Source organism: Puma concolor, chromosome E3 (assembly GCF_028749965.1).
Source record: "Puma concolor isolate L17-30 chromosome E3, mPumCon1.1.hap2, whole genome shotgun sequence".
Lineage (NCBI taxonomy): Eukaryota > Metazoa > Chordata > Mammalia > Carnivora > Felidae > Puma > Puma concolor.
The window spans coordinates 38038833-38061022 of NC_141682.1; the positions used below are offsets into that span (position 1 = coordinate 38038833).

The 22190-nt window shown below is 45.5% G+C and overlaps 1 protein-coding gene across 21 annotated transcripts in view; it reads right to left on the reverse strand.

The window, feature by feature from the left end:
* Nucleotides 1–22190, reverse strand: part of RBFOX1 (RNA binding fox-1 homolog 1) — a 2073113-nt gene that overhangs the window by 1785938 nt on the left and 264985 nt on the right. For all 21 annotated transcript variants that reach the window (XM_086691386.1, XM_086691383.1, XM_086691381.1 and 18 more), the window contains exon 3: nt 11415–11474. In XM_086691386.1, the coding sequence (XP_086547512.1) occupies nt 11415–11474 (60 nt within the window). The remainder of the gene's footprint in view (nt 1–11414; nt 11475–22190) is intronic.

A 22190-nucleotide genomic window follows, 5' to 3' on the forward strand; every position in this document is an offset into this window, starting at 1 on the left:
TCAGCTCGCAGACATCTAATAACTAAAATCCTAATTTTTACACCTCCATCCTTCCCTCATCTCTCCCCCTAGTTTTAGACAACATAACCTCAGCCTCTGGGATTCATATCCTGGGCTGTGACCTGGTACCATCAGCCTGCTGGACAGCTATGAAAGCAAGCAGATCTGTGTCCAGGGTGGGGTGGGGGTAAGGCTACAGCTGTTACACAGAAATAGGTCTATTTATGCTCCCTTTGCCAAGAACCTGGAAGACTTATGTTGGGGAACCCACCTTCAACTGTGCAAGTGCAAATGTACTGTGAACCTATGAGTGTCCTGAGACTTTCGAAGGAGGTCCACCTGGATGGCAGGTAGAGATCCTGCTCAAGCCTGAAGGAGACTGACCGCTGCCATGCCACCAGCTTTTTTCCATCTCATGGCCTCTGAAATTCTTCCCCTCCTCCAGCCAAGGACCCTCAAAGGAACCAGAGGGATCTTCACAAAAAGCCAATCAGATCACCTCCTTCAAAACCATTCAAAATCTTCCATTGCTTTGGGATAAAGATCAATATCCTTCCTATGGCCTGGGACTTCACAACGTGGGCTGCCACCTATCCCGTCAACCCTTTTGACCTCATCTAGAATATTTCCCACCACCCCCCCCCCCCGGTTCCTTCTCTGATCTTAAGTCACTCTAGTTGACCTCTGAGAGTGCCTGGAAATAATGTGGCCATAGGATATTTGCACACACTGCCCCTCTGCCTGAAATCCTCTACTCACTGCCTTTGCCATAAGACCTCAGCTTATGAGTCTCCTCCTGGGAAAACCTCAGACATACCTACCATCTCGGCCAGGTTTCCTTGTAATAGGCCGTCCCAGAGCCATGTTCCTCCTTATGGAACACTTATCTCTGCTTATAGATATCCTCTAGGTAGGATTATCCTCTAGTATACTTAATCCGCCTCCCACTGGACTGTAAGCTCTAGGAAGATAAGCCAGGTGCGTCTGGGCTTACCATTACAAGGAAAGCAGCCACGTGGGGTCTGACGCATGGCAGGTGCCCAATATTGGACGGGTAAATGAGTAAACAGATAGATTGATGAATGAGCAAATGAGTGGATGAATAGATGGGTGGATAAGTGGGTGGATCACTAGTTTTTGTTGACATTGGTTTCTGAGACTGATCATTTTTATCAATTATAAAAGGTTGAGAATATCAAAATACAAAGCAAAAGACTAATGAAGGGTGAGAAAAGCCAAAGTAGGAGCCAAACAAAACAGCAACAATGATGTTGGTGGAAAGACAGGCTCACCAATTCATCCACTCACTCACTCACTCACTCAGAAGGTCCTGAGCTCCTACAACACACAGGCACTGAGATGGGTCTCGGGTTGCAGTGAGCTGTTGGGGGCCACCTTGTGGATGGGCTTTGGATTCAGATCACGAGGTATCACTTGGTTTGACCAAGTTCTGGTCTGGAATAACCCTGGGCAAGTATGTCTCAATGCTTAACACCAACCAACCTTCCAGGATCAGACTATTGCCCTTTGTGCCCACGCCAAGGAAACAGAAACTTGGTGGCCTGAAGTCTGGCGCTGACCTCCACTCGGTCTCCAGCAGGCTGACTTCTGCCTCGAGTAGAGGATGGCAGACATTCACATTCCACACCCATCTCAGACAAGCGACAACAGAGGACAGAATTTGGCTCGATGTATTTTGCTAGTAATGGAATAGACTGATGGCATATTGGAAATTCACATTTAAAATAGATCTCTCCCTTCTGTAAAATGAGATACCATCTACCAATTCGGGTAATGAACATCTAACGTAAATCCAAGCCACAGGCTGGGAGCACGGGCCCAGGCATGGTCCAGCATGTTCCAGGTGGTCCAGCCCATCCTGACACATATCACTGAGCCCTCCCCCCTTCCTCCCACTTATTTTGTTTCTTCGTAAAATCGTTACTGAGAATATTGAACTACCTTACAGAGATGTATTTACTCCCCTTATCTTCCCTCCGTCTCTCTTGATTAAAAGCTATGTGTGATATTTGTAGTTATCAAACATCAATATTTGGCATGGATTTGTGGAATGGAGATGCGGAGAAGAAAGGAATCCGACCATTTCTATAAAGGGTAAAACCCTGAGCAAACAGACCGCATTTCTTATTAGGGGCAGTAAAGAGCAGAGACTCATTTCAGAAGGGACCAGTCAGGCTGCACCCCAGCAGGCTTTGTGAAACCAATGCTCAGGGCTCAAAATTAGATTCCAGATTTCATCAGGAGAGGCAGCTCCCTTCTGAGGGTAGGGGAAGGGGGGAGAATCATGTAGCTTATCTGAAAATTTTTAGAGCCGGCTGAAAGACAGCCCTCTTCCCCAAGGAGTTAAGTCCAGCACTCAAACTGGGCAGAGCTGAAATACTAATGAGGTAACCTTTCCTTAGGGCCCATCCCTAAGGCTCTACCTACGTTAATACATTTAATGCCCACAACAACCTGATTCATCAACTCCATTTTAAAAATGTGAAAAGTGTGGCACCAAGAGGTCCAAATGCTTGCCTGGGCTTACACAAGAAGGAAGAAGAAGAGCTGGAGGTCCAGTCTGGTTCACAAGTCTGTGCACACAACCACTCCACCACACCCCCTCTGGCCTCTCCATGGCAGAGCTGCTTGTCCAGAATCCACAGTATACTGTGTTTAAGACTTGCTGCCATTCTGGAAGCATCCTTGCATCAGGTCCCCACCATCACTGAATACCTACATGACGTTTGCCATGTTAGCAGAGCCACGGTGTGCCCCTCTGAATGAGGGTAGTAATAATCGCACCTGCCTCCCAGGACGTTGTGACAATTCACGACATATGCATTTAAAGGGCTTAACATACAAGGGAGATTCATATGCATTCATTGTGGGAGTGGTAATATATACAACTACTGTGGAAAATGTGGGGGTAGCATCTACTAAAACTAAACACGTATCTATTATGTGACCAAACAAATACATCCTTGGCATCTTCCTGAGAGAAATGGATGAATCTTTCCACCAAACAATGGATACACAAGTGCACATACCCCCCAAACTGAAAACAACCCAAATGCTCATCAAGAATTCCAGAGAATTATGGCAAAGGCAAACAATGAAATACTATTCAACAATTTCAAGAGGAGAAATGACTGATACATGCAGGAACATAGCTAGATGTCCTGGGGATGATGCTGCAGGAAAGAAAGCTGATGAACATGTACTGTTGGGGCTTAGGTGAAGTTCATGAATGAGTAAAATCGATCTTTCATGATAAAGTCAGGAGCGTAGTTGGGGAGAGGTAGTACTGACTTTGGGAGAGGCATGAAGAAGCCTTTTGGGGTGCTCCAAATCAATAAGACTGATTCTTCCACTCATTAATTTTGTTAACAAGTATTCATTGAGTGTCCACTGTATTTGAGACACTCCCTCAGGAGGGAGGGAGAAGACAAGACCCCCATTCCCAACCTCAAGTTGGATGCTAACATTGGAAACCTGTCAGTATCACTGTGTCTCCAGGGGGCATAGCCATCCTCAGGGATTTGGAAAAATCACTAAATAGATTTCCTTCTTTTATCTGGCAGAAAGCAGTGGGGAGGAAGGGCAGGGATGCTCATCAGAGCAGCAGACCTCTGCACTCACTGTGCCCGGGGTCACAAGCACCACTTAGCATTTCATCCTGGCAAGCCTGGCTTGCTTTAATCAGGACCACGTGGCCAAAATCATGTGCGACATTTTGAAGGCAAAGAATTTAAGCCTCCATGTCTCACTGCCCCGAGTATCAGCTTTGTCCTTCTGCTCTTAATGCTGTTATCTCGTCCCCACACTTGGTTTTCTGCCGAGCAGATGCTATAGAAAGGCATATTAGCAATGAGAAGCAGAGCGTGCCTGGAAGCCTGGGCGCCGAGCTGGTGACCCCTCTGCTCCGGAGGCCTGCTCCAGGGGGTCGGAGGAGTGAAAAATGCCCAAGAGGAACCAAGGCTTCCTCCAGTCACTCAGCTCCTAAGCCAGGTCCCAGGGAGATCTGTCTAAAATGCAAATCGGATCAAGGCAATCACCAGCTTAAAACCCTTCTGTAGCCCCACACCAATCACAGCAAAAACTCAACTCCTGCCCATCACAAAGCACCGGGGCATGCCTGTTTCTCTAACACCCCCTCCTCTAGAATCTGAGTCAGACTAAAGTCCATGCCCATGGCAGTCTTTCTACCTAAAATCCCTGCCCCTGCAACTGCTGTGAGGATCCCCCTTGTCCTCCACAACTCTAAGTGTCACTTCCTCCATGGAACCTTCTCTGACCACCTATTTGTGCCACCACCAAATTCTGTATTCTGCATCCACTAAGAAGCAATCAGATTGTGCCTCAATTATAGGTTTCTTTAATTTTTTTTTCCACGTTTTTATTTATTTTTGGGACAGAGAGAGACAGAGCATGAACGGGGGAGGGGCAGAGAGAGAGGGAGACACAGAATCGGAAACAGGCTCCAGGCTCTGAGCCATCAGCCCAGAGCCTGACGCGGGGCTCGAACTCACGGACCGCGAGATCGTGACCTGGCTGAAGTCGGACGCTTAACCGACTGCGCCACCCAGGCGCCCCTATAGGTTTCTTTTATTCATGGTTTTATTCCGTCATCACCGCAAGCCCCTTGAAGGCAGGGTCTAGGTCTACTTCACTTTTGTATCTTCTGACTCTCAGCAGTGAGTATAAGAGTTTAAGAGAGGCAAGTGAAGGGAGGGATACATGAGAAGGAGAAGTGAGAAAGAAGGAGGTGAGGAGGGAAGGGAGGAAGGGAGGGCAGAGGGTATCCAGGGGATGCAACAACTCAATAGAACAGAAGGACTTGGGGGAAATCTTTGAACAACACTTTTCTGATTGATCTTGATGGATGATTATGAAGTTTTGCGGTCAGGCTTGAGTGGGGGAAGTGGAGCAGAGGTGATAACCTAAGGAAGGGTGCCCAGTCAGGGAGACCAGGACTGGAGGAGTGCAAGATGGGGTCCAAATGGCATGCTTAGAATCAGAGTAGTTTGCACTCTATTCTCAGATCGCACAGAGCTACTGAAGCATGCTCAAAAGGAGAGTCATGGTCAAGCATATGAGGCTGCTAACAGAAGAAGGCAAAGTCCAAAGCAGAGGACTGGTTAGAGCTGGTTGTATAATCCAGACGTGCCATAACAAGGGTGTGAACCAGAGCAGTGGGTCCACTAAGGATATGCCAAGGGAGAATGGACAAACTTTGGTGACTTCAGACTGGAGTAAGCTAGGGAAATACAAAGGATGCTGGGGGACAGGAGGATGGTGAAACCTTTGAATACACAGGTAGGAAAGCAGTGGGGGATGCAGGGGAGCAGGCAGTTCCGTGTTGGCTACTGTGTCTCCATGAGATACCTGGCATTGGGATGGCATTCATGCTGCCACTGTCCCCTAATTACTAATCATGACTAAGTCTTTCCTTCTGAGGAAAGAAATAGCCTGAGGACCACTCCTATTTGGCACCTATAAATGTGGTGTTACCTGCTTCCCATACCTGCTTACAGACATCACAACCTGCGATCAGGAGGTTGAGAGCCAAAAGAGCCTGGTAGACCCCCCATTGGGAAGGTAGATAAGGAAGCTGAAATCCTTGGAGGGCTGGAAGCAGAACCAGGGACGAAATCCAACCCAATGCACCAAGGCTCCTGCTCATACATTCTGCTGCCTCTTGGAGTGTGAAACAGCACAGGACTGTCAGCACTCACAGTGATTATGAACCAGAGCATAAATGACGAAAAACCTGCCTCAAGAAGAAACTGGCTCCTTTTTTTTCCTTCTGGAATCTTGCATCAAACCTTAGTCAGTCCCCAGTGGAAATAAAGGCTGGGTGAGCACATGTGTGCGTGTGTGTGTGTGTGTGTGTGTGTGTGTGTGTGTGTGTGTGTGTGTGTATGCTGGAGTGTGTACAAGGAAACAGGACTGTGTTTTCTTCCAAGAGCTTCACATCCACCCCTCTAAACAATACTGATCACTTTTGCTAAATTCCAAAAGGTGGCAGCATTCCATTAAATATTCATTTGCTGTGGTGGCTGCAGCAGGGAGTGTCCCACAGAATACAAATGGGGAGGAAGACACCCAGAAAGCTGGGTATCAGGAATGCTGTAGAGTCCAGCAATGATGGGGGGACTGGGGCCTGGGGGAGCTATGAGCCCTTTACTTGGGGAGGAAGAGGAGGATGCAGCACGGAAAGATGCTGGAGTGGAGCACTTGGCCCAAAGACCAAGAGAAAGCTAGATTTGTCTCAAGACTTTGATAAGCAAGTATCTGGGGTGGAAAGACCAGGTTTATGCCATGGATCATCCCTCCCCAAGAGTGGGGGCAGGACCCATGACTTGCCTCTGACAGAAAATTTGATGGAATGCCTCGTACGTGATTATATGAGGACATATATACGTAGCACTCCATCCTGCTAGCATGCCCAAATAGACTCTCCTGCTGGCCTTGAGAAAGTATGCTGCCATCATGTGAACTGCCTATAGAGAGGGCTATGTGGCAAGGAAGTGTAGGAAGCTTCTATGAACATACGTCCTCCATCCTGCAACTGCAAGGAAATTAATTCTTCCAACAACCAGTTGAACTCAGAGGAGGACCCCAAGCTCCAGATGACACCCCAGCTCCAGCTGCCATCTTAAATGCAGCCTTGGGAGACTCTGAGAAGAGGACCCAACCATGCTTGTCCACAGACCTTTGATATATGTTAACTGAGATAATAAACAGATGTTACTTTAAGCTAAGTTTCTGCAATTTTTTGTACAGAAGAAAATGAATATAGTATATTTCTGTGACAGAGGAATAGAGACGTTATGAAATGCATCTCTGGAATGAAGGAGAACAAAGTAGAAACTCGGACTCTGACACTTAACTGAACTAGGCCTCCAGTATGATCAAGAAAAAGAAAAGAGTAGTAGTGTTCTTCATGCTGGAACAGGGTCACTTCCATCCATTTTAAGACACATTCACTCCAGAGTGAACCCCAGAATGGAGTGTAAATCTGCAAGTTTCTTAGCCTCATTTTCCAAGGGCCTCCCATCATGTGACTATTTGACTACAAATGACCCCAATATTTAAAGACAGGTGTATGTTAGGCCTCCAGCATGTCACCTCAACATAACAATTTCATCTGATACCTAAGCAAAGACAAGTAGCTTTGACCAGGTAGGATGTTCACCTTCCCTGCTGACTTGAGAATCATCCCTACATCTAAGATCTTCCCAGAAATGTTCCTTGCACCATTAAACAGAAGTGGGTGGCCTCGGTGCAACTCAGCTCGGGCAAGAGTCAAATCTAGATTGAATCCCAGATATACCACCCATTAGCTATGAGACTCTGAGCAAGACACTGGACTCTGAGGCTGTTCTTCACCTGTGGAAATGGGGCTAGGGAAAGTTCTTCCTTTGGTGGGCTGTTCTAGGTATCAATGAGATAATGCATTTGATACACTCAGCACAATGCCAGGTACCTCGTAGGTGCCCAATAATGCTATCATTATTGTTATGTCCTGGACTCTGGACACAAGTGAGTCACATCTGTTGTATCCAAGAAAGGCTCTTTCTGGGAGGCTTTCCCAACTGGAAAGCTGGAGGTCAGAACTGGGGGAGCTATGTGGCAACACAGGGCAGAGCAGCGAGTAGAAGTGGTGGCAAGATGCCAAAGCCTGAGACTTTCGGGCCCCTGGGGCAGCCAAGGACAAGAAAGTCTGTCTCCAGGCCCTGGTTCAGTCTTCTGAGCCCCATTTTCACTCTTCCAAAGGGACTGCAGCATTTCTATGACAACTAAGAATAAAACTTTAATAAAATGTCATCAACTGCCCTGGGCACCTCACTTAAAGCCTAAGACTCACTTCTTCATTTTATAAATAGTCACTATCAATATTATGACTACTACTACTACTCTTACTATTATCAAGGAAAATAACCACTCACCGTAAAAAATAAATAAATAAAACTGGAAGAGTCCAAAGAAAAATGCAAAACTACCAATTTAGTTCAATTCCCCATCTGCCTTTCTGACACCTCTCTCTGCATTCAGAGACAGGGAGATATATGAATATAATTGCACATAATTGGAGTCATATGATATATGCTGTATTTCTCACTCAACAATATGTCATGAGCATCTTTCCAAGTCCATAAACATATATCTTCACCATAAAATTCTAGCAGCAGCTTGGATTGGACTTTATGGATGCATGTAATTTACTTAAACAATTCCTTATTGATAGCTATTGAGGCCATATCTTTATTATTATTTTTTGCTAATACAAGCATCCCTCAACAAATATACAAACACAGCTTCTTGCATTCACACATTCATCGCCAAGGTGTAAATTCCTACAAGTGTGATTACTTCATCAAAGACTAAACATGTTTTATGCTTTCAAACACGTGAGATGGAATCATCGGTCACCACATGTTGCCACGAACCAAAAATCACAAAAAATGACTCCTTCTACCTAGGACACATTAGGCTGGGAGACTGATCCATGGATTCCAGCCAGAAGGACCCAGAATGGCAGTACTACGAAGGTCAGAGGTAGGGAAGAAGGGGTGGGTTAGGGTTGCTGACCTCAGAAAACCTCTAAAGCTCCTCAGCTTCCAGTAGAAAAAGAAACAGGATACCGTCTTTACTTCCAGTGGAGAGAACCCATCAGCCTTAATGAGGTGGGGCTAAGGGCCAGAGAATATCCAACCCAATCCAACAAAGTTGAAAATCCAGGGAGGCAGGGGTGCTCTTCTAGGATCCTGGCAAATGGAGAGATCTCAGACACCTTTAGTCCTACTGTGGATAACGAGCATTAAAGTGGGTGGGGGGAGGTTTCTCCACATGTTTCCATCTTTCTCTTTAAAAGTTCCTGCACAGCATAACCAGCTTCAAGACTTGTAAGTCACTTCCCTGTTCCATGCTCCATTTTCTCACCTGCAAAATGGGTTTGGCATATTTATGTTTTCTTTCCACAGCTTAATGTGAGGTTACTAGACTCCTGTGTGCCATAAAACACACAGTTATTTCTAAGATCATGAGGAGTGTGGTACTCAGCCTCCACAATGCCCCCCAATGATCCCTCCTCTGGGTATCTACATTTGTGTGTACCCCATACAACAATTTCATTGTGGATGGTTTGCATGAGTAACAGAATACAGTAGAAGTGAGAGCATGTGACCTCTGAGGATAGGTCATAAAAGGTGTCAGGGATTCTGCCTTGCTCTCTATTCCTCCTAGAGGGCCGTGTCATGAGGACACCCAAACAACTCTATGGAGAGTCTCCATAGGAGGAGCTGAAGCCCCACTCAAGCCTGAGGATGATGGTCATGCCAGTTCTTTAGAGACTCTGAGCCAGAACCACCCATCTAAGCCACTCCCAAATTCCTGACCCCAGAAACTGTGAGATAATGTTTGTCCTTTTAAACCACTAAAGTCTAGGGGCGCCTGGGTGGTGCAGTCGGTTAAGCATCCGACTTCAGCCAGGTCACGATCTCACGGTCCATGAGTTCGAGCCCCGCGTCGGGCTCTGGGCTGATGGCTCAGAGCCTGGAGCCTGTTTCCGATTCTGTGTCTCCCTCTCTCTCTGCCCCTCCCCCGTTCATGCTCTGTCTCTCTCTGTCCCAAAAATAAATAAACGTTGAAAAAAAAAATTAAACCACTAAAGTCTGGAGTACTTTTCTATGTGCCAAGAGATAAAATACACTTTCATGATCTAGCAATCATTTCCCCATCTACACAATGGGGAGACTACCACAGAGACTTGATGTGGAGTTGTGGACACTGACACAGTGCAACAGAGATGGAGTCCAGGCAGTGTGATGTTGGACATATTCTCTACTTCACTCAAGCTTTGGTTTCCTCATCCACAAAATGAAGACAGGACCAGCACTTACATGATGGGGTCATTGAGGGGACTGAATCAGCATAGAGATCAAACACTTGGTCAAATGCAAAGTGGGACAAGACAGCCAGCTGGGTGGTGGTCATTTCTCATCATGTTTTTTCTTCTTCCTCCTCCATTTGGCATCACTGATGACCACTTCTTTCAGGTGATCCAGCAATGAGTTTATTATAAAAACCTAGCCTCAAAAGTCATTTGGAAGGAACAGATAGAAGCCAAGAAGTGGGTCCTTCGAATGTCTAGTATGCACCAAGTATCAGCACAGACTGGGTCCTAAGTGGGGGGGGGGGGGGGGGGGCACACCAACAAGAGATCACACACAGATGCTGCCCAAGGTCATGTGACTATCTTTTTAATTTTTTTTAATGTTATTTGTTTTTGAGATGGAGAGAGAGAGAGAGAGAGAGAGCGGTGAGAAGGGGAGAGGCAGAGAGACAGGGAGACACAGAGTCTAAAGCAGGCTCCAGGCTCTGAGCTGTCAGCACGGAGCCCAATGTGGGGCTCAAACTCATAAACCACAAGATCATGACCTGAGCTGAAGTCAGACACTTAACCAACTAAGCCACCCAGGTGCCCCATGAAATCTTTTAATAAAAGAATTTACTCTCAGCCATGCTCTTATCATCACCACAATATCTTGCCATATCTACGTTATCATTACCTCCAAACTTAGTCCATACTCTTTTCTAAGTCAACTCATGTCTTTAAAAAATATTTTCTGAAGACATTTCACGTCATTACCATAAATAGAAAGCCAGCATTGCTTGCCATGAAGACAATAGTCAAACTAAACACATCGTGACTAATACAAAGCAATTGTATTAGTTTGTTGTTGTTAACAACAAACGTCTATGGGCCCTTTGAAATCATCTCATAGTCACCAGCGACAAACAAACATAACACACTTTCGGACCGTACCACACAGTTCTCATTTCCCAGAGAGGACGAGCAGGAGTGTTTTGGGAACTGCAGTTACAGGGAGTGTCCCTGACCCCTGTATGCCTGGATGACATGTGGAGGGAGCATAGAAATCCACATCTAGCACCAGCAACAGTCCTATGTCCTAATAACCCAAACCTTGTACCAGGAGATGGGGCTTCAAAGCACTCATCGACATTCCTATGGGGACAATCCCTCCATTTCTCACCACCCTGGGGTCTGTCTCCACATCAAGAAGCAAAAAGACCAGCCCATGGCCCCTCTACCTGTCGCTGTTGCCCCAGATGTGTCCCCCAAGTGGGCCTGGCTGTTCTCTGAGGGGAGAACTCAGCTTTCCTATCTTGTAACACAGACTGAGACTCCGGCCCCAGGTGCTTCCTAATAGAAATTCTGTGAGTGCCTGGGAACATTTATTCCCCTCAAACCCAGTTACTTCTCCAGCAAGATCAGTTTCAGGTAAAAACCAGTCCTGGTGATTGATGATGGAGAGCAAGGAGGCCGAAAAGGATGCAAAAGCGGTTTCTAAATCTAATGCGTTCAGCAAAATGCTTCTACTTACTGAGTCTTGTGGACTGTTCCTGGCACTGGAGAGGAGGGCTGAGTTCTCACATTTGTAGTCCTGGCAAAAACAAAAACAAAGACAGGTGGAGGAACCCACATTGAAGACAAAATTCCAATTTGGAGTAGCCCAGTTTAGCATGACCCACGGTCTCTCACCATTTTTAGTCATCCCACTTGCTTTCTCTCTCTCTCCTTCCAACCGCCTCCTGGAGTGGGGGGTGGAAGGTGTTTAGACCTGCCCTGCCCAACACAGCAGCCACTACTAGGCACCTACAACTAGTGTGAGCTGAAATGTGCTAGAAGTATGTACTACCTGCTGGATTTTGAAGACACTACTGAAAAAAATAAATTGATTGTAAAATGTCTCATTAATATTAATATCACATTAATATTTGTATATTGATTTCACATCAAAATGATATTTAATAGTATATTAAAATAAAGTATGTTGTATTTAAATATATAAATATATTGTGAATATTTAAAATAAAATATATTATAATTAATTTCATCTGTTTCTTTTTACTTTTTAATGTGGCTACTAGAAAATATTAAATTACATGTGTGGTTCTCCAGACATCTCTATTAGCCAGCAATGGTCTAGAATCTTCTCTAAGAGTGGATACTCCCCCCCGCCGCCCCCAGCCTGAGGGCTGCATCCTGCTGCCCCATGACTGGTCCAGGCTGGCTTTCCACAGCCTCATCCCAAGCCCTCCCATGCCCTCCCCTGCCCCCCCTCCCCCCAACAGCTCCTGTTCCTGGAGCACCTGCACTGCTGTGTGCTTAATGCTCTTCATGTACTTTGTTCTTTAACCCTCACAAGGTTATCAGAAGCTGGTCTCCATCCCAGCCCCGTGCTATGGGCACAGAATCACAAAGAGGCTGAGAACCTGTCTGAAGTACCTGGGCAGGGGTGCAGTGAAACCAGAGCTTAGACCCAGATGTGAAGGGATGGATGTTCACTGTGCTGTTGTATTTTCCCCTGACACCTTTCCCACTTCTCCGTGAGGCATAGCACATGGGAGCCATGGGAGCACATAGTTACAGTCTGTCGACATCCAACCCTCAAGCTCCAAATTGTTGTTAACTCCATGTCAGTGGGGTTTGACCTGGAGTCACCTCTTAAACCTCCTGGGCAGAGACAGAGGTATGTGTGCATTCACACACAAACGAGGGAGACAGAGATATAGAAAGGTATCAAGAGAGACAGAGGAAGAAAGACAGGAAGAGAGAGAGAAGAAGCTGTCTACTCTCCTGTACCAGCCACAAGTTACTTAGACCCATGAACAGAGTTCTGTCAATAGTTTACAAACACCGACAAAAGGAAAACCTCTCAGTATTTCCCTTTATCGCAGTTTTGCCAAAGACACTGGTCATGGAAAAATCCAGCAACCACAAGACCAAAACTGTGCTTGGACCCCTCCTTCCTCTGCATGGGAGATGGTCCCCATGCCACCCACCCATTACTGAAATGATTAACGAATTCAGGGAGGGAGGGAAGGATGGATTTAAACACAAATTATGCCCCTCGCCTTCCAGCAACCGCCTAAAGCAGCAGCCTTAGAGGGGAGAGAGGAGGAAGATGTTGCCAAAAGCATGATTTTGCAGACAGATGTACTTATTCTCCCTTGACAAATGTCTATTGTCTGAAAATGGCTATTTTTTCTTCCTTGTCTCTTGGTCCCATTTTCTACAGAGGCAAATAGAAGCTATGCTTGAGTGGAGTTCAAGCCTATAACAGATCTCACCTAACGGACAAGTTCCAAGTGTTACAGATCCCCTGGGGTCTGTGTGGTCCTTTCTTTGAAAGGGACCCAACCCCCGTGCCTACTTCCAGCTGGTCAAGGGATGCACCAACTACAGAGTCTCTTTCAGGAATAGGGACCAAGACACATGGAGAAAGGCTCTGGGCTCCTGAGGTCCAAAGCACTTGTATTCAAAGCCACTCTTGGCTCCGTAGCAGCCATTACTACAGGAAGGTCAAGTGTGGCTGCAGCCAAATCTAAGCCTTCCAGAGGAAGCTGACCAGAAGAAAGGAGAAGGGAGGCTCTATGTGAGCTGTTCCTGACACAGTGTTAAGAGTCCCCAGGCCTGGAAAGAGACCCCTACACTCAAGTAGGATCTTACCTGGGAACCCTCTCACTTGAGCAACTCCTATCCAGCTGTCCCCTCTAGAGACTTGCCTCCTTCTCTTGGCTCCTTCCTCACCTCCCAAGCCCCTTCCAGCAGCCAGCTGCCCAGTCTCCTACTTAGCTGAGGATCCCTCCTTGTGGTATTTCCACCTCACGTTCGTTAGTCTGGAGCCTTCACCCCTAAGACGTGGGAATGGCACCAACTCAGCCCACTGTCCTCAGAGGACTTCTGATACCATTAGACCCTTTCATACCCTGTGATTGTGTCTGCTCCATACTAACTGGCAGCCCCCCACCCTTTTTTACACAGTCCCTGTGTTATCCGGAACAAAGCAGCTAACTACACCCAGTTCCCTGTGCCTGTTTGCATCCTCACCTTGGAAACAGTGACAAGCACCTAAGTGGGGTTCTAAGCCAGAAGCAGACAACAGAGAAGGAAGATGTCTCAAAAAGAGGGGAGGCAGCAGGGCTGTCTGACATTGTTCTGGTTTCCAGAAAGCCTCACTTGTCTCCTTGAGTCCTTATAATAAACTTCTGTATCTTTTGACTCAACCTGGTGCATCGTAATGAAAATTTTTCATTACGAAAGAGAAGATCTCTCTCTCCCCCTTACCACATCACTGAGTAGGACCCTAAGCAACCCATAGTTGCTGCCCATCTCTTTATCCTTTGTCCCAAGTGCAGTGGACCCCTTCCCCGGACCTCATTCCTGCCCTTGAAGTCCAGTAGTCTGCCCTTGGAATTCATGCCCTCTTGTGTCTTGGTTGGCAGATTTCAAAAGCTGGGACACGGATCACCAACAGTGAGGACTCAGCCAGTTTAAACAATGACCAAGCAAGAGAGCCCCACGGGGCCATTTGGCATCACCCTATAGAGGATTTGGCATGAAATGGTGTGAGCTCCCAAAGAGCCGTGACAGACAGCATTTGAATGTGACACTCTTTGCACAGACATGACTTTTAAAGTCATTTAAACAGAACTCAGATAAACAGAAGGCCAAGACCACAGCTAACGGACAGAAGTTGTGCTGGGGTTTGGAGGCATGGTGGGTTCCTAAAGATGGAGCCAGTAAGACCTGCAGGGACCCCAGGTGTGAAAGACAGGTGAGGTCAGTTTTCTAAATGTCCGCCAGGCCCATGGTACCCAAACATGTCCCAACTACAGAAGTATGAGACTCCTGGAGAAGTCTGGATTCTGTGAGACACAGGGCAGGGTGAGAAGCTGATAAGGCCAGACCATGGGACCTAGGTGATCACAGACAATAGGCAAGTCCACCTTACCATGGAGGCTGCATTTGCCCAGGCAAAAAATCAGAATAACTCCTGAATGGCTGAACCAACTGGAGGACCTAACATCAAATCATGTAGATTTTTATCATCTCAGAGAGCTGACGACCTTTATAATTATGACCCAAACCCAAAAGCCATAAAAAAAAAAAAAATAAGACCATTGGGGCACCTGGGAGGCTCAGTTGGTTGAGCATCCGACTTTGGCTCAGGTCACGTTCTCACAGTTCATGGGTTTGAGCCCCGCATCAGGCTCTAGGCTGACAGCTTGCTCAGAGCCTGGAGCCTGCTTCAGACTCGGGGTCTCCTTCTCTCTCTGCCCCTCCCCTGCTCACGCTTTGTCTGACTCAATTTCTCAAAAGTAAATAAATATTAAAAAAAATTTTTTTTAAAAAGACCATAAAGTACAAGACAAAGGACAAGGTGGAAAAAAACTGTAACTCACTGAACAAAGGGATAGTTTCCATTTCTTGGAATTTCTGCTATGGAATGTCTGCACATGTGGAAAATGGCCAATGCCAAAGATATGCACTGAAGCATTTCTTTTTAATTACAAAATATTGGGAGCAACATAAATTTCCATTATTCAGAGACCAACTACATCAGTTATGGTGCATCCAGAAAACCTCAGAAAAGATAATGAGGCAGCTAGATATGGAATGATAGAGAAAAACAGTAAAATGCAGAGTGGTTCATATAGTATGCTACAATCTGTTCTTTGTTTTAAGATTATATGCATATATACTGTATGCACTGAAATCTCTGGAAGATAGATAAGAAACTGGTAAAAATAAATGGCTAATTTTGGAGATAGGAGCAAGTTGGCTGAGCAGAATGGAATAGAAGGGAAGTAGGGATTTTACACTTCTGACTCTTGTATACTCTGGGCATGTATTTTTGATGAACAATTTTTATTCTACCTTAAATTTTTTTTTTCAAAGAAAATAATTTAGTGTCATGACATAAAGCATTTCTAGCAGAACCCTTTGGGTAGGGATTCATTTCTTGCTATTGTCTGAAAAAAAGAAAGTTAGCTCACATAATGTAAATGACTTGGGGGTTGCTTTGGAGGACAAGAACCCTGCCAGTGTGCTGTGAATGCAGAAATGATGGCATGGGGGGAGGGGATATTTTAAGGGTTTTTACTGTGAAGTTCAAGTATGTGGCACACTACACTTGCCCCTTGTGTTCTCAAGGCAGGCAGTACTAATGGAGCACTGAGTTTTCCTGCTGAGCCCAGAGATGTAGTCTAAGAACCCATCCCAACACAATCAGAAATGCCACCCATCCATGTATACTAACTGGTGCTCGGCTGTAATCAAATCCCGTCCCCGGGTAGGATAGCCACACGGCAAAGCCCAGAAATCTGGCAGCAGGATCTCCACTCACATCGTCCCTCGGCAGCACCACTTGGTTCTAGGAAGAGACGTGGCATCACCAGCTTCCCAATGCCACCAATCCCTGCCAGTGCCCAGTAGGAAGGCAAGGAGGCATCCAACTTCCCAAGGCCCATCTTCCGAAAATGTCATCTAGGCCCTACCTGACACCCCCAGATCACGGAGTCCTTCTGAGAAAATGCCAGTTACCTTCAGCAAGGAGGTTGGCTCCCTGGTTTCCCCCAACTTAGAAAATTCCGTGTAAATGTCAGATTAAGCTCTTCAGTCCTCTGCTTTTAAAATGAGAGATAAAATTTAGCTCCCTATTCCCAGATGTTAAAATCTCTGCTTCTCCCCAGGGCAAAGAAATCAATGTGAGTAAGCTCTGTATTTTTTTTCCCTTGGAACACGACCACTTCCAGCAATTTATTTGACTGACTATGCCTTCTATTACCATGTAAATTGTTTCAGACTGCAGGAAAAAAAAAGTATTAATCTCCTCTCAGTAAGTCATAAAATAAAGAAATCAATTTCAAGGTCAATTTAGCCCAAATAACACCTGCTGCCCTTTTTTGTAACATGCAGACTTCTCTGAAACACTAGGCTGTTGTCTAAGGCATCAATAGATGAAGCTACGGAAAACTGAGTTTCACATCAGTCAGAGCAGCACCGGGGGAGACCCTGGGCCCGTGGCCTAATAGCATGGAGTATGAATTTGGAAAGGAGAGGGTTAACAGGTTCAGCAAAATGACCCTCTGCAGGTCAAGGCAGGAAAGTGGAAAGAGAGCCACAACAGGGGGTCAGGTAAAGTTGGATTCAAGGCAGGAGTCTGGCTGATTTGCTGTGTGACTCTGGGAAAGTTACTTAACCTCCCTGAGCCTCAGAGTCTGCATCTGTAAAATAAGTAAAATGAGGAAGACTGATCTTACAGGATTCTTCAATCCAGTCTATTGTGGAGTTTCTCAAAATTTAGACACCATGGTCTAAGCGGCCAAGTTTATGTAGCTACTCTTTATCAACAGACAGGCTAGTGTGACAGTTAAGAAAACAGGCTGACCGCCAGTGTGTAAACCATCTTTGTTCCACTTGTGAGCCCCATGACGCTGGACAAGATACTTCACTCCTACTGTCAGAGATCCTTTATCCAGAAGATAGAAGTAATGATGTCACCCGTTTCTAGAAAGAGGGAACTACCATCTTCAACTAATGGACAAGTAAACTGGTCTAAGGAAGGTTAAACAACTCACCCAAGGTTGCACAACTTAACCGAGAAAGCAGTTCCAGGTCTGAACCCTGGAACCCCTGCATCCAAAGCCATTGTGCTGTCCCCCAGACCACAGTGCTTCCTGGTTTCCATGGCCCCATGATCGAAGTGTCACACAAACCCCAGAACCTCAGGCAGGAAATTGTAGCACGCTAGGCTTTCTCTCGCACACCCTGTGATTGAACGAGGCCTTTCCATCACACGTTCCCATTGCCTCCACCACCCCACAAAACCATCCGTGAAGAGATCACAGAATGGGGCCAGCAGCTTTTCACTGGCAGACCAGGACCCAGGAGACTGGGGAAGTCCATCTTCTGGACCTCTCTCATCAGGAATCCATTGTTTCTCCCCATCCTGCCCCACATGAACCACCCCAGCCCTGGCCTCACCTGACCTACGTCCTTATGCAGTATTTAGTTTTCCAGATATATCCAGGTGGTCCCAAACCATCCTCTCTCCATTTCTGCAAAAGCCAACCCTGTAATCCTACCTGTCCATCTAATCTGCTCCCAAGCTGTACTGTCCTACCTGTGAGATGCATCCCCTAGTGCCCATGCCTGAACTCAGATCACATTCTCTACAGTGGCTTCCACCAAGGCCTCCCTGGCCCTATTCTCTCCCCCGCTCACCCTCCTCTATTCCGTACCACTGGAATTATCTTCAAGTATAAATTGGTTATGTTATTCTCACTTAAACACACTTCAAGGCTCCCGTGTCACTGAACACAGTGTTGGCCAATATTTACGTGGGGATGCATTGAGGACTATGGTCCTTGGACATGTCACTCGGTCACGGAGACACTCAGCAGCCCACATCTGGCAACGGTAACTCTAATACAGCTACAGACAAGATGCCTGGACCTCCTAAAATATAATGCCAGAAAAGCAAAGCCACAGTTAATTGAGCATTTACTATGTACTTCAATGTAGAATCACACAGCTAGTTAATTGGCAGAAGCTGAAAAGGGCTTAGGCCCTGGGCCATAGTTCCCACTCACTTTTTAAGAGTTTTATTGTGATAAAATTCACCTAACATATAATTCATTTAAAATGCACAATTCATTGGTTTTTAGTGTATTCACAGATATGTGCAACTGTCACCAGGGTCATTTTTAGAATATTTCATCACCTAAAAAAAATCCCATTTAATCATCACCCTTTACCCCTCCATATCCCGCTCTAGCCCTAGATGACCATTAATCTACTGTCTCTATCAATTTGCCTATTCTGGACATTTAGTATAAAGGTACTCATACAAGACACGGTCTTGTGACTGGCATAATGCTGTCATGGTTGATCCAAATTGTAGCACATATCAGGACTTCATTTTTTATGGCTAAAAAATATTACACTACATGGCTAAACCACATTTTGTTTATCCACTAATCTTTTGATGGACATTTGGGTTGTTTCTGCCTTTGGCTGTTATGAATAACGCTGCTACAAACACTTGTGTATGCATTTTTGGGTGAACATATGTTTTCCATTTTCTCAAGTATACACCTAGGAGTATATAGGAATAAAGGAGTTGTCGGCCCTGTGGTAATTGTATGTTTAATTGTTCAAGGAAACACCACAGTGTTTTCCACAGGGTCTGTACCATTTTACCTTCCTACCAGCAGTGTGTGAGGGTCCCAATTTCTCCATATACTCATCAACACTTGTTATTACCTGTGTTTTTTATTCTAGCCACCTTACTGGATGTCAAGTGGAACTGGATTGTGGTTTTGGTTTGCACTTCCCTGATGACTAATATGGTCCAGCATCTTTCCATGTGCTTGTGGGCCATGTGTTTATCTTCCTCAGAGGACTGTCTTTTCAGATCCTTTACCCGTTTTTAAACTGGGTTGTCTTTTAATAATTGAGCTTTAAGGGTTCTTTGTATATTTTAGGTACAAGAGCCTGACTGGATGTATCATTTGCAAATATTTTCTACCATTCTTTAGGCTGTTTGATCACTTTGTGTGTGTGTGTGTGTGTGTGTGTGTGTGTGGTCACTTTTGAACAATGTCTTATACTAAAGTGGCTTGGTCATGTGGTTTACACATAAGCAATAGTGGGACAGGTCACACATACTTTCAGTTTTCTCTCCCAGCTCCTGCAGGGGGTTAAGACTGGGACACAGGTTTTGAGGGCCTCTATTTAACCGAGTCAACACACAAACAAAAAATGCCAGGACTCGATACCACACAAATCAAGTCAGACTCTCTGGAGTTAAAGCAAAAGCTTTGATAATTCTTAAATCTCCCCAGGTGATGACAATGTACAGGCAGACTGTGAACCACTGGCCTAAGCCCTGAGTAAATGTTGTCTTTGTCCTGGAGGGAGCTGTCTTTTGAGTCAAGGTCAGCCCACCAGGCAGCAGGACATCTGCAAGTAGTACTGCCAGATTCCCTGCCATGAGATCCTGCAGTTCTCATTTACCATGGCAGCTCCTGTACCTCCAAATGCTCTCTCCAAAGACAGGCAAGTGGATCAAGGCCTAGGATATTCACAAAGAAAATAGCTAAGTGCATGGATCTGGGACAATGTCTGCAAAGTTCAAAAACCCCAAACAGAGCCAAAAAGTAGAAACAATCCAAATGTCCATCAAGAGATGAATGAATAGGCAAAATGTGGTCTATCCATGCGGTAGACTAAGATCCAGCCATAGAAAGGAATGAGGTTCTGATTCAGGCTGCAACGCAGGTTAACCGTGAAAACAAACTAAGTGAAATAAGCCAAATATAAAAGGCCTCATATTGTACTATCACACGGGCATGAGGACTACAGAGACAGAAAAAGCAAACTAATGGTTTCAAGGCACTAGGAAGAGGAGAGAATAGGGAATAAAGCTTTGTGGATACAGGGTTTTGTTTGGGAAGATGCATGTATTTCGGAACTAGATAGAGATGACTGTTATACGATATTGTCAATGCACTACATGCCACTCAGTCGTTCACTTCAAAATGGTTAATTTTATGTTAATTTTGCCCCAATGGTTTTAAAAGACGAAATAAATCCCAACCAACCCAAACCTCTATCCCTTTGTCCATTTTTTTGGTGAGTTGACCATATCTTTTTCCAAACAAAAACAAATATATGAAACCACAGACTTCGACATACATCTATACAATCAAGAGAAGTTGCCTCCTCTATTAACCTCAAAAGCCATTAAAATTAATAGAGTCTGCATCAGGAATGTCTAATAGAGTTACCAATTCACTGAATCAAGAAACAAGCATGAGTGATAGCAGAAATGTGGTCCCCCCCACACACACAATGAGAATTTCATCCTCACGTTGTGAGGTGCAGTTAAGTATGGCCTACCAGCCCATCTGTGGGGGCATGGATGGCATGTGACACCTGAGGGAGGATATTCACTCAGGAGGGAGCAGCCCACCTGGCCATGCTGCCATGTGAGGGGTATTTTTGAAAATAGAAGCTCGAGAGGCATGGTAAAAAACCACTCTGGGAGAGAAATACCACTTCATCACTGTGCCCTTGCAAGGAAACTTAAAGCACACACACACAAAAAAATGTCCATTTGCACATAGGCAACAATGTCTGAAAGAGACGTAACGAGACAAGGGAAAGCAGGACATACAGACGTCTCTGCAAAAATGCTAGGAGATGCGGCATGGAGATAAAAGAGGGCATTGGTGATGCACGATGAAACTCGGACATTTTTCTGGCTCGAGATGCTGAACACAGCACTCAAGTTCTTCCAAGGACGAGAACAGCATGGGGCTGGTGAAGGAGACATGGGTTATTACAGGAGCTTTTGCAAGATGAAGTCGGGGAGAATGGCAAAACAAGTGAAGTGTTAAATAAATACTTCCTGAATGGAATCACGAGGGAGAACACTAAAATTAGGATGTCTGACAAGGGCTTTTTATCCAATCTGCTCAGGATTTCTTCAGGGTTCCTGAGAGAGGAGTTGTCAGTGACCCACATGACACCACGGGCCATTTATGCAGAAATGAGATAGCTGAAGCATGGGGCACTGGGCAGGCTGATTAGAGGGATGTGGACCTAACTCAATGAAACCAGCAATGCCTACGGCAGCCCTGAGACAATCCTAGAGACAAGTATCCGCAATGAAAGAGGGCACCAACCAGAGAATCACTACACTGCACAGGCTAAGAGAGTGGGTTCTAGAGTCAGGCAGCCCAGCATTGGAGATCTTGCTCTATTTTTTAATCAATGCATGACCTTGAACAACTCACTCCACCTCCCTGAGCCTTTGCTCTCCCATCTGTAGAATAGAGATAATAGCTTTATCATAGGAGGATGTTAAATCAGACAATCATAAAATCTAGTTAACTGTTAACTGTTATCATCCCATTTCACAAAAAGTAAACCGAGTCCAAAGTGGTTCAACAGCATTCGTGGATGTCCCTAACCTATGTATTGGCTTTTACTGTGTACGTGGCGTTTTGTGGCAAGAATTGTGGGTGAAACACGTCGTTTGATCTCTATAACAACCTAAGTGACTCAGGAGACAGACTGGACCTCTCCCCAGCTGTGTGACCTGGCACATGTCATGTAATCTCTCTATGCCTCAGTTTCCTCTTCTGATAAAATGGGGATAGTAACAGCACCTTTTCCACAGGGCTGCCATGAAGGTAAAAGAGGTACTGTGTGTAAAGTTCTGAGGATAGAGCCTGGCACATGCCAATAAATGCGACAATCATATTGTTAATGATATTAGCTCATCTTACAAATGAGGCCCAGA